Below are 12222 nucleotides of genomic sequence, written 5' to 3' on the forward strand. Positions count from 1 at the left end.
CTCTGATATACACACACATTAGGTTGTAGAAGCATCTTTAACATTGAGGCTACCCCCACCCAATATACAGTATATCCTGATCCTATGAACCCACACAGTAGGAAAACACACTCCTGCAAGACAACACTCGTTATCAGTACATATGGATTACTGCACTTATCCTCACAGTGTCAGTGTCTGTTGATTTGGTCAACATAACACTTGCGTTTCCAGACTATATGTGGCATATGGGTGTGTGTTTTCTGAGCAGGGGTGGGTAGGAGTAAGCCTGTTGGCAGTTGCCTGAACAAGTCCTTTTGGTATTCAGTTTGAAATATGTATGACTACGTGTGCTCAACATTGTACTCTGTCATATATCATACTGTACATTATATAACACTCACTCACACACACCTATAGATGTCTGCCGAGGGACGAGTTAGATAAGTTTGACCTTTCACCTAATTTCTCTCTCTCTCTCTCACTCACTCACTCACTCACTCACTCTCCGGCCACCTGTTTGTGTCAAATGTCGAACATATGCATACAGCATTCCGATTTCGCCACACGTGTCAGTTTAGGCACAGAGATCATTCAGAGAGGGGGAGGGTTGAGAAAGGGGGAGAGGTGAATAGGGGGATAGAGGGAGAGGGGTGAATGGGAGAGGGGGAGAAAGGGGTAGAGGGGGAGAGGTGAATAGGGGGATAGAGGGGGAGAGGTGAATAGGGGGATAGAGGGAGGGAGAGGGGTGAATGGGAGAGGGGGAGAGGTGAATGGGGGAGAGAGGGGAAGGGGTGAATGTGAGAGAGTGAGAGGGGAGGGGGTGAGAGATGTGAGTGGGTGAGAGATATGAGGGTGTGCGAGAGGGGAAGGGGTTAGTTCAAGGCATCCTCATCGAAAACATACAGTGCATTCCTAAAGTATTCAGACCCCTTCACTCTTTGCACATTTTGTTACGTTACAGCCTTATTCTAAAATTGATGAAATTGTTTTTAGAATCTACACACAATACCGCATAATGACAAAGCAAAAACAGGTTTTTAGAATTTTTTGCAAATGTATTCAAAATAAAAAACAGAAATATCACATTTATATACAGGAAGTATTCAGACCCTTTACTCAGTCATTTGTTGAAGCACCTTTGGCAGCGATTACAGCCTCGAGTCTTCTTGGGTATGATGCTACAAGCTTGGCACACCTGTATTTGTGGAGTTTCTCCCATTCTTCTCTGCAGATCCTCTCAAGCTCTGTCAGGTTGGATGGGGAGCGTCGCTGCACAGCTATTTTCAGGTCTCCTCATAGATGTTTGATCGGGTTCAAGTGCGGGCTTTGGCTGGGCCACTCAAGGACATTCAGAGACTTGTCCCGAAGCCACTCCTGCGTTGTCTTGGCTGTGTGCATAGGGTCGTTGTCCTGTTGGAAGGTGAACCTTTGCCCCAGTCTGAGGTCCTGAGTACTCTGGAGCAGGTTTTCATCAAGGATCTCTCTGTACTTTGCTCTGTTCATCTTTCCCTCGATCCTGACTAGTCTCCCAGTCCCTGCCGCTGAAAAACATCCCCACAGCATGATGCTGCTACCACCATGGTTCACCGTAGGGATGGTGCCATGTTTCCTCCAGACGTGACGCTTGGCATTCAGGCCAAAGAGTTCAGTGTTGGTTTCATCAGACCAGAGAATCTTGTTTGTCATGCTCTGGGCCAATTGTGCGCCGCCCTATGGGACTCCCGGTCACGGCCGGTTGTGACACAGCCTGGGATCGAACCAGGGTCTCTAGTTATGCCTCGTGCCTTAGAACGCTGCGCCATTCAGGAGGCTCCAACAAGGCATTTCTGTTAAATTGGCAAAAATGTCTAAAAACCAGTTTTCGCTTTGTCATTATGGGGTATTGTGTGTAGATTGATGAGGAAAACAATGTATTTAATCCATTTTAGAATAAGGCTGTAACGTAACAAAATGTGGAAAAAGTGAAGGGGTCTGAATAGTTGCACTGTATAGCCTTTTTCATTTCTAGAATTTGAATTTAAATTCAGTTCTTCAATTAAATTATTGTAATCTCCTGAATTGAAATGGAACTGACTGTATTGTATTGAACTTTTGGGGTGTTTCAGAGCGAGCCTCTGTGAGTGTGTGTGTGAGTGTGTTTGTCTGTCCATTTGTCTGTCCCTTACACAACCAGTGGAGTTGGTTGCCTCATTATTGGCTAAAGACAATATTTCCTAAGACACATAGACAGTCTGAGAGACGTGTGTGTGCGTGCGCATGCCGATGTGTTTGTGTGCGTGTGTAAGAGAGAGAGAGAGAGAGAAACAACAAGCCGTGGTTCCACAGGAGCAAGAACAGAGACCTCTATATCAGGAATTAAGGCAGCTAAACAACATTTTACATTTACCAGACAATCTTATCCAGAGCGACTTACTAATGCAGCAATTAGGGTTAAGTGCCTTGCTCAAGGGCACATCAACAGATTTTTCACCTAGTCATCTCGGGGGGTTCAAACCAGCAACTTATTCGGTAACTGGCTCAACTTATTCGGTAACTAGGGCGGCAGGTAGCTTAGTGGTTAAGAGCGTTGTGCCAGTAACCGAAAGGTCGCTGGTTCTAATCCCCGAGCCGACTAGGTGAAAAATCTGTCGATGTGCCCTTGAGCAAGGCACTTAACCCTAATTGCTCCTGTAAGTCGCTCTGGATAAGAGCGTCTGCTAAATGACCAATTATTTATTTATTATTATTTCAACACTCTTAACCACTAGGCTACCAGTAGTAGGGGAGAGTGGGGTAAGTTGAGCCATTTTTTACAATCAGCATCACTCCGTCAAGGGAATAGTATTCTTTCTAACAAATATACTGGATCTACATATTTTTCAGTATGTTGTGTATCCCTGGAAATAATCAAAATTCCTGTAAACATTACAGTTTTGAAAACATCCCACTGGGCACAGACGTCTATTCCACATTGGTTCAATGTAATTTCATTTAAATTAGGTGGATACAACGTTGATTCAACCAGTGTGTGACAAGTGGGATAGTGGTATTTTTTACATTTACATTTTACATTTTAGTCATTTAGCAGACGCTCTTATCCAGAGCGACTTACAGTTAATGAATACTTTTTTTTTTTTTTTTTTCATACCCCCTGTGGGAATCAAACCCTGGCGTTGCAAACGCCATGCTCTATCAACTGAGCTACATCCCTGCAGGCCATTCCCTCCCCTACCTTTGACGACGCTGGGCCAATTGCGCGCCGCCCCATTGGTCTCCCGGTCGCGGCCGGCTATGACAGAGCCTGGATTCGAACCAGGATCTCTAGTGGCACAACTTACCCCGGGGACGGGATAAATTGTGCTGCAGGACAGGGTAACACAATCACAATCACTTTAATCTCAGCTCAAGCCCCCCCCCCCAGGAAACCATGTTTTCCACCCCCCACCAGCAACTTGGGTTGCTTGTTAGTTGTGTTGGGCTTGAGCTGAGATTATTCTTTACAGAGTCAAGTGTATTTGTCCAGGCCTCATTCGTTTCTTGACTAGCACAATTCATTCTCTCTGTCGATAATTCTGTTATAACCTCTAATAGTAACTGTATCCACTGGCGAATTGGGAGAGAGTAAGGTGATTGCCATCTAAGAGCCAACATCATTTTTGCGGTAGTGCTGCCTGCCAGTAGTACTGATTTATTGAGAGGTTCAAGGCACTATCATCGCTTAGTAACATAGTAGATGCAAAGCATATAATATTTACATTCATGCACTTCTAAATGAATTTTGTAACTTAGTCCCAGAAGCATTTAACTGCAGGGTACTCCCACATCATATGAAAGAAAGTGCCTTCCTGATTTTGGGGACACAGTTGGGAGTTGTAGCCAATTTCATTGTAAAACGTTTCCTTGGTGTTAAATACAGTCTGTGAACAAACTTAAAATGTATAAGTTGATGGTTCTGATTACGTGATGACCAGGTCATATTTTTCCATTTTCTGTTCCAATGCACATTTTTTAAACTATATTAGCCCACACAGCTACAACTAGCTACAACTAGGTTTAGGACCTCATATTGAAGTTTCTAGAGACCCCAATTTATCTACTTTGGTGTAGATACAAGCATCATGAAACCTCTAACACAATAAATGAATTTGACTTGGTGAAAATCTGTTTTTTGGACCTTGTGGTTTCTTCCTTCACAGACTCCATGAAATGAGGAACTCTTCCTAAATATTTGGTAAAATTATTAATTTTGTGTATGGTTTCCTAGAAACAAGGGTTGGGTCTCAACTTACCCCACCCTCCCCTACAAAGTCAGGTTAGAGCAGCAGTTCTCAAGCAATTACTGCATGTCTGTCTGGAAAGGAATAAACAGATCACCAACTACAAACCAAAAGCCCCCTGGGCAGCAGACAACCATTCACTGCTGAATAAACTAAACCAGTTTGACTCACAAAAGCCCATAAATCACCAGGACCCACCCCCCTTGCCACTTCCCACTCTCAGCCATCTACACCCCGCCCCTCCCTCCCCCATTACTCTCCAGGCTCTTATCTCCTCTACCCTTCTGCCGTCCCAGGAACCCCCACCTCTCTGCATTTAGATATATTTATACTGGTACTGTACATTTGTACATCCAACTACACTGCTCAAAAAAATAAAGGGAACACTTAAACAACACAATGTAACTCCAAGTCAATCACACTTCTGTGAAATCAAACTGTCCACTTAGGAAGCAACACTGATTGACAATACATTTACATTTTAGTCATTTAGCAGACGCTTTTATCCAGAGCGACTTACAGGAGCAATTAGGGTTAAGTGCCTTGCTCAAGGGCACATCGACAGATTTTTCACCTAGTTGGCTCGGGGATTAGAACCAGCGACCTTTCGGTTACTGGCACAACGCTCTTAACCACTAAGCTACCTGCCGCCCCATGTACATGTCACATGCTGTTGTGCAAATGGAATAGACAACAGGTGGAAATTATAGGCAATTAGCAAGACACCCCCAATAAAGGACTGGTTTTGCAGGTGGTGACCACAGACCACTTCTCAGTTCCTATGCTTCCTGGCTGATGTTTTGGTCACTTTTGAATGCTGGCGGTGCTTTCACTCTAGTGGTAGCATGAGACGGAGTCTACAACCCACACAAGTGGCTCAGGTAGTGCAGCTCATCCAGGATGGCACATCAATGTGAGCTGTGGCAAGAAGGTTTGCTGTGTCTGTCAGCGTAGTGTCCAGAGCATGGAGGCGCTACCAGGAGACAGGCCAGTACATCAGGAGACGTGGAGGAGGCCATAGGAAGGCAACAACCCAGCAGCAGGACTGCTACCTCCGCCTTTGTGCAAGGAGGAGCAGGAGGAGCACTGCCAGAGCCCTGCAAAATGACCTCCAGCAGGCCACAAATGTGCATGTGTCTGCTCAAACGGTCAGAAACAGACTCCATGAGGGTGGTATGAGGGCCCGACGTACACAGGTGGGGGTTGTGCTTACAGCCCAACACCGTGCAGGACGTTTGGCATTTGCCAGAGAACACCAAGATTGGCAAATTCGCCACTGGCCCCCTGTGCTCTTCACAGATGAAAGCAGGTTCACACTGAGCACATGTGACAGACGTGACAGAGTCTGGAGACGCCGTGGAGAACGTTCTGCTGCCTGCAACATCCTCCAGCATGATCGGTTTGGTGGTGGGTCAGTCATGGTGTGGGGTGCCATTTCTTTGGGGGGCCGCACAGCCCTCCATGTGCTCGCCAGAGGTAGCCTGACTGCCATTAGGTACCGAGATGAGATCCTCAGACACCTTGTGAGACCATATGCTGGTGCGGTTGGCCCTGGGTTCCTCCTAATGCAAGACAATGCTAGACCTCATGTGGCTGGAGTGTGTCAGCAGTTCCTGCAAGAGGAAGGCATTGATGCTATGGACTGGCCCGCCCGTTCCCCAGACCTGAATCCAATTGAGCACATCTGGGACATCATGTCTCGCTCCATCCACCAACGCCACGTTGCACCACAGACTGTCCAGGAGTTGTAGGGAGGTCATACAGGCACGTGGAGGCCACACACACTACTGAGCCTCATTTTGACTTGTTTTAAGGACATTACATCAACGTTGGATCAGCCTGTAGTGTGGTTTTCCACTTTAATTTTGAGGGTGACTCCAAATCCAGACCTCCATGGGTTGATACATTTGATTTCCATTGATAATTTTTGTGTGATTTTGTTGTCAGCACATTCAACTATGTAAAGAAAAAAGTATTTAATAAGATTATTTCATTCATTCAGATCTAGGATGTGTTATTTTAGTGTTCCCTTTATTTTTTTGAGCAGTGTATAATCCACTGTATATCATTACAGGGAGGCAAGTTCTGACTCCTGGTCAGTGTGTCACTCTGTTGCTGGTAACCACATACACACACACTCTTTCTCTATCTTTGTCTCTTTTTCTGTTGAGTGAATAATTAGAGTGAGGTTGTTGACCAGAGGGAGGTCAGATGGGGGAGAGAGAGGGAGAGAGAGGGGGAGAGAATGAGAGAGAGAACGATGGAGAGAACAAGAGAGAAATAGAAAGAGAGAAAATGTCCATGTCGTTCCCCCCGACCTTCACCCCAAATCAATCATCACCCCTCCCTCTCTCGCTTCCTCCCTCTTTCCCCCCTCGTTCTCTCTCTCTTTCTGACTGGAGCAACATGTTCTTCTACTCTCCCCTCCCCCACTCCTCTTTTTTTACTCTCTTTTATTCTTCATGCTGGACTCCTTAATATCCCCCTGCCCCTCCTGTCTCTCTGTCTTTGTATTCTCTCACCTCCTCTCCCTCCCCCTCCCCCTCCCCTCCTCTCCCTCCCCCTCCCCCTTCCCTCCTCTCCCTCCCCCTCCCCCTTCCCTCCTCTCCCCGCTCAGAGTGATGACATCACGAACAGCCGGTATAAAACCGACCAGTAGGATTGCAGCATAGCAGTCTCTCTGTCCCTCTCTCTCTCATTCTGTTTCTGCTCTCTTACTCCCTCTCTCTCATTCCTTCACACCACTGCTAACAACATGGCTGAGGCATTCGCAGGCACATGGAACCTGAAGGACAGCAAGAACTTTGACGAATACATGAAGGCTCTGGGTGAGCAGCGTGTGTGTTTGTGGTGTAACGGTAGTGGTAAAGGATGGGGTGTGCCTCCCTGTGGGTGCATGTGTGCACTTGTGAGAAGGGTGTGAGTGTTCATGAATACTTAAAGGTGTGTGTTTGTGTGCACCCACGTGTGTTTTTGTGCTGATGTGTGCTTGTGAACACGAGTGTGTGACACACACGAGCTCACAAATACACATATATGCCCAAAAATACACACACATGCAGGCGTGTGTATTTGTGCACGCTCTCATATGTGTGTGTGGCAGTGGAGGCTGCTGAGGGGAGGACGGCTCATAATAATGGACGGAATGGAGTGAATGGAATGGCATCAAACACATGGGTTTCATGTGTTTGATACCATTCCATTCCAGCCATTATTATGAGCCGTCCTCCCCTCAGCAGCCTCCACTGGTGTGTGGGTGCTCACATGTGTGTGCGTGTAAGTAGCAGAGCATGCATGTTTAAATGGTTAATGCTAAGCTTCATAAAAAACAGGGTGTGTGTTGGACACATGCAAATAGAGAGAGAAGGAAGAGAGGGAAATTGACAGAAGGAGAGAGGGAGAGAAAGAGAGGGAGGTTGGATGAAAGATGGAGAAGTAGGAACAGAGCCAGAGAGGGAGGTAGATAAAGAAAGCCAGGGAGAGAGTGGTTGATCACATGGAGTTAGTGGTGGGGGGGAGGGGGGAAGAGTTGGTGACCACATGGAGTTAGTGGTAGGCGGGGGGAGAGAGTTGGTGACCACATGGAGTTAGTGGTAGGGGGGAGAGAGTGGTTGACCACATGGAGTTAGTGGTAGGGGGGGAGAGAGTTGGTGACCACATGGAGTTAGTGGTAGGGGGGGAGAGAGTTGGTGACCACATGGAGTTAGCGGTGGGGGGGGGGGGGGGGTTGATCACATGGAGTTAGTGGGAGGGGGGGGGGGGACTCAATTCAATGGGCTTTATTGACATGGGAAAAAGTGGTACATTGCCAAAGCAAGTGAAATAGATAAAACAAATGTGAAATAAAAAATAGTAAACATTGCACTAAAAAAACTTCCAAAGGAATAGAGACATTTCAAATGTTATATTATGTCTATATACAGTGTTGTAACGCTATGAAAATAGCTAACTACAAAGGGGAAAATAAATAAACATATGGGTTGTATTTACAACGGTGTTTGTTCTTCACTGGTTGCCCTTTTCTTGAGGCAACAGGTCACAAATCTTGCTGCTGTCTCTCTCGCTCTCTCTGTTTGAATTGGGGGGGGGGGGGGGGACAATGCCCCTACTGCGAGAAACTCTTTGTGGTCTGAGCTGCACACACACATAGGGGGTGAAATTCTCTGAAAGAGCGTTCCTTTTTTGAGGCTAGCGTTGTGAGGAGGGTTTTAATATTAACATAGTGTGCGTGACCCCTGGGGTTATTAGCTTCGACCTCTCTGCTCGTCACCATAGTAATGACCCACAACCAACTCTCCTGATCACTCAGGCAGGTGACACAAACTAGCTGTATGGATTGTGTGACTGTGTCACTATTAGCCTTGGGAGATAAACTCAGCTGCTACAGAAACATTACTTTAGTTCAGGGGAGAAGGAAAGTACTCTAGAACTGATCACACACAGCTGGGTCTGATGACGTTTGCTGAATGTTTAAAGAACACATAAAATAGAGATACTAGTGGTAATTAGATGCAGTTATATCAGCCCGATCAGCAGTCAGTTTACACAAACAGAACAGATCAATAAGTGCTGCAGTGCACTGTCTGGTCTAAAGACTGTTCACTTCATGTGTACCTTTTTATTTATTTACCTATAGGTCACACCATAGCTGTAGCTCAGTTGGTAGAGCATGGCGCTTGCAACGCCAGGGTTGTGGGTTCAATTCCCATGGGGGGCCAGTATGATTTTTTTCACACAACAAATGTATGCACTCACTAACTGTAAGTCGCTCTGGATAAGAGCGTCTGCTAAATGACTAAAAATGTTTTTGTTTTTTTAAATAGTCACAAGGAGTTTTTATGGGCTTGAAAACAGTCAGTCACACATCATTAACCCCAAAAGTGTTTTCGTGCATGGGTGCGTGCATTGCATTTTTCTTTAGAAATGAATGTCAACAGTAAGGGTGGGGCTGTATTGGCAGCAGCAGTAGTATTTCTAATCAAGATGTGATAGTCAGGCTATAATATGAGATAGTAGGCTATAATATTCTTATCCAGATGGAATCTGAAGTGTTAACTTGTGATGTGTTTTTGATTGACAGGTGTGGGCTTTGCGACACGCCAGGTTGGCGGTATGACCAAGCCCACCACCATCATCGAGGTAGCTGGAGACACAGTCACTCTAAAGACACAGAGCACCTTCAAGAACACCGAGATCACCTTCAAACTAGGACAGGAGTTCGACGAGACCACCGCCGACGACAGGAAGGTCAAGGTAAGATGTCAGGGTTAAGGGCCTGTATTCACAAAGCGTCTCAGAGTCAGAGTGCTGATATAGGATCAGCTTTGCCTTTTAGATCATCATTAATAAGACTATATGGACAGGGAGGACCTGATCCTAGATCAGGATGCTGAGACACTTAGTGAATACAGGTCCAGGTAGTCAGGAGTGCTTAAAAACGAACTGCCTTAAGTCCTAGATGGCTAGCTGATGATTATAGTCATACTATATGGTGGGTGTCATAACTATGTTTTTATTGATAACACTTTACACTCATTTTTATGGCTAACACGTTACACTTTACAGCTATATTACATTATTATGTAGTTATAATACATTGTAAGAGTTGTCATGAGTGTGTATACTTATAATGGGGTGAGAGGTCAGAGGCTAGAGTTTAAGTATGATGGATTATAGGTAATGGTTGTATCTGCCATGACATCCAGGGTTGCGTAAGAGAGCAAATTATTTAAAAACTAACTGAGTCAAACAGACAAACAGTGACAGAGGCCTTGAAATGTTTAGTGGGTTGAGGAGTCAAAGGTAAGAGGTCAAGGATGATGAGTTGTAGCGGTGTGAGCGGAGACAGCTGCTACATGAATCAGAGAGAGAGAAAAAAGGCTACTAAGCAGGATCTGAGTGAAAAAGAGAACAGAGAGACACACACAATGTCTTATTGTTGAGGAATAGTTACTCGTGATGTGTTGTCACGGATTCTGCCGAGGCTGCCCCTCCTACTTGCTCGGGCAGGCTTCGGCGTTCGTCGTCACCGGAATACTAGCTGCTGCAGATCTATGTTCTATGTTTCACCTGTTGTCTATTGTTACACACCTTTTGACTCCATATATGGTGCGTGTTTCTGTCACGAGTGTCAATGTAATGCGGTGGATCGAAGTCAGGCGCAGGACACAGAACTCTATGAAACGTACTTTACTGTAGAAGTAAAGACAACAATACAGAACACCTCCACACAGGGAGGAAGTAACCCGCTCACCAACGACACACGCAACGAAAAACAAACACTCACAAAACACATTGGGAGCCACTGGGTTAAATAGGGAAGGAGTAATCACATAATGGGCAACAGGTGTGTAACAATAGACAACAGGTGAAACATAGAACATAGATCGGCAGCAGCTAGTATTCCGGTGACGACGAACGCCGAAGCCTGCCCGAGCAAGGAGGGGCAGCCTCTGCAGAATCTGTGACGTGTGTGTACGCGTGTCTAGTAGCCTCAAGTCAACTCTTGATAGGTGGCCACACGTTACATACTGTAGGCTAACTCTGTTTAAAGTGCAGTCAAATCCGTTCTTTATCTGCTATTACACACACATTCACCACAGTCTCAAACTCACCTTTAGTAGTAGATTGTATCTTCTTATCGCCTCCAGTTTTTCCCAGTATGTGTTTGTAACATATCTCTCTCTCTCTAGTCCCTAATAACGGTAGACGGTGGTAAGATGGTTCACGTGCAAAAGTGGGACGGCAAGGAGACCACTCTGGTCCGCGAAGTCAGCGGCAACGCCCTCGAACTGGTTAGTACCGAGTGTGTTTTTGTGTACATATATATATATATATACACATACATACATACATATATATATATATATACATACATACATACATACATACATACATACATACATACATACATACATACATACATACATACATGTGTGTATGTATAAAAAAATCTATATATAAATCAATGTGTATACTGTATATCTAACTATACTCTTCGCTCTTCTCCGAAGACTCTGACTCTGGGTGACGTCATCTCCACACGCTCCTACGTCAAGGCCGAGTGACAACATCCACCCAAAAACTCCACTACCCTTTGCCACACCTGCCCCCCAAAAAACAACCCTACCCCTGACCCCCAACGACCTCTAACCAGTCTGACCGAACCCCTGCCGACTCCTGTTGTCCAGTCCTTCTCTTTGTAGTGCTTCTATTCTGTATGAAACACTGAATAAATTCCACTTATGTTTTTTTTCTCTAAAATGTCCCAAGTTCTTCTCTGTCAATCACCTCACAATAACCATGACAACCAATATTGTATATAAACCATTGTGTATATATAAATCATTGGTTACAACACTGGGTACCGCACCTAAACACCAGGAATCTTGCCATTGGCCTGGAGGAAAGTCAACTCATCTATCAACGTTGTGTGGCAACCATTTTGTGCCAAATGGCTCATCACGTGTTACAGTAGTAGCAGCCATCTGGCTGGGGCACAGCAGCCATTTTGTGCCAAGCTGCGATCGGATGCTTCTGTGGGGAAACAGCACATGGCTCCTCCGACAGATCAAGGCAGTGTGTGTGTGTGTTGCCACAACACCATGTAAAAACCTTTCCACTTTGACCCATTTCTGAGTAGTTATGGCTGTATGTGTGGCTCAGGGAAGGGGAGTTGACTTGTGGGACAATTATAGCAGTTCCAAACCAGCGACAAGTTTCCATCTTAACTAGGTTTACACAGAGCATCACGGGGAAATAATTATAGACCAACCTCAGTATGTGTGTGCCACCAGGGCCTCCTAGGTGAACATAAATTGTGATTGGTGCCTGGCTGCGTAGGTGTGTGTGTCCTGGGTTATGAGTGTGTGTTCTAATTTGGGCGCATTCTTGGCTTGTGTAGACTGGTATCATGTGTTGCAGACAGGATGCCAACCAGGGACAGAGGACATGCAGTACAGGACACCTCACACTGACCCCTACG

The 12222-nt window shown here is 45.6% G+C and overlaps 1 protein-coding gene across 1 annotated transcript; it reads left to right on the forward strand.

Annotated features, from left to right (window-relative positions):
* The first annotated feature begins 6908 nt into the window (after positions 1-6908).
* Positions 6909-11501, forward strand: fabp3 (fatty acid binding protein 3, muscle and heart). The gene is made up of 4 exons (XM_084158500.1): positions 6909-7066; positions 9319-9491; positions 10931-11032; positions 11252-11501. The coding sequence occupies exons 1-4, from the start codon at positions 6994-6996 to the stop codon at positions 11303-11305; spliced, it is 402 nt and encodes a 133-aa protein (XP_084014626.1). The 5' UTR covers positions 6909-6993; the 3' UTR covers positions 11306-11501.
* The last annotated feature ends 721 nt before the right edge of the window (positions 11502-12222 follow it).

Source organism: Coregonus lavaretus (genome assembly GCF_964263955.1).
Source record: "Coregonus lavaretus genome assembly, chromosome: 3".
Taxonomy (NCBI): domain Eukaryota; kingdom Metazoa; phylum Chordata; class Actinopteri; order Salmoniformes; family Salmonidae; genus Coregonus; species Coregonus lavaretus.

What these genes read in the sequence shown, in the direction of transcription:
- fabp3 (XM_084158500.1), top strand. Translation starts at nt 6,994, where the DNA reads ATGGCTGAGGCATTCGCAGGCACATGGAACCTGAAGGACAGCAAGAAC. An exon ending in CGAATACATGAAGGCTCTGG is followed by an intron (nt 7,067 to 9,318) that starts GTGAGCAGCGTG and finishes TTTGATTGACAG; the next exon opens with GTGTGGGCTTTGCGACACGC. An exon ending in GCGGCAACGCCCTCGAACTG is followed by an intron (nt 11,033 to 11,251) that starts GTTAGTACCGAG and finishes TCTTCTCCGAAG; the next exon opens with ACTCTGACTCTGGGTGACGT.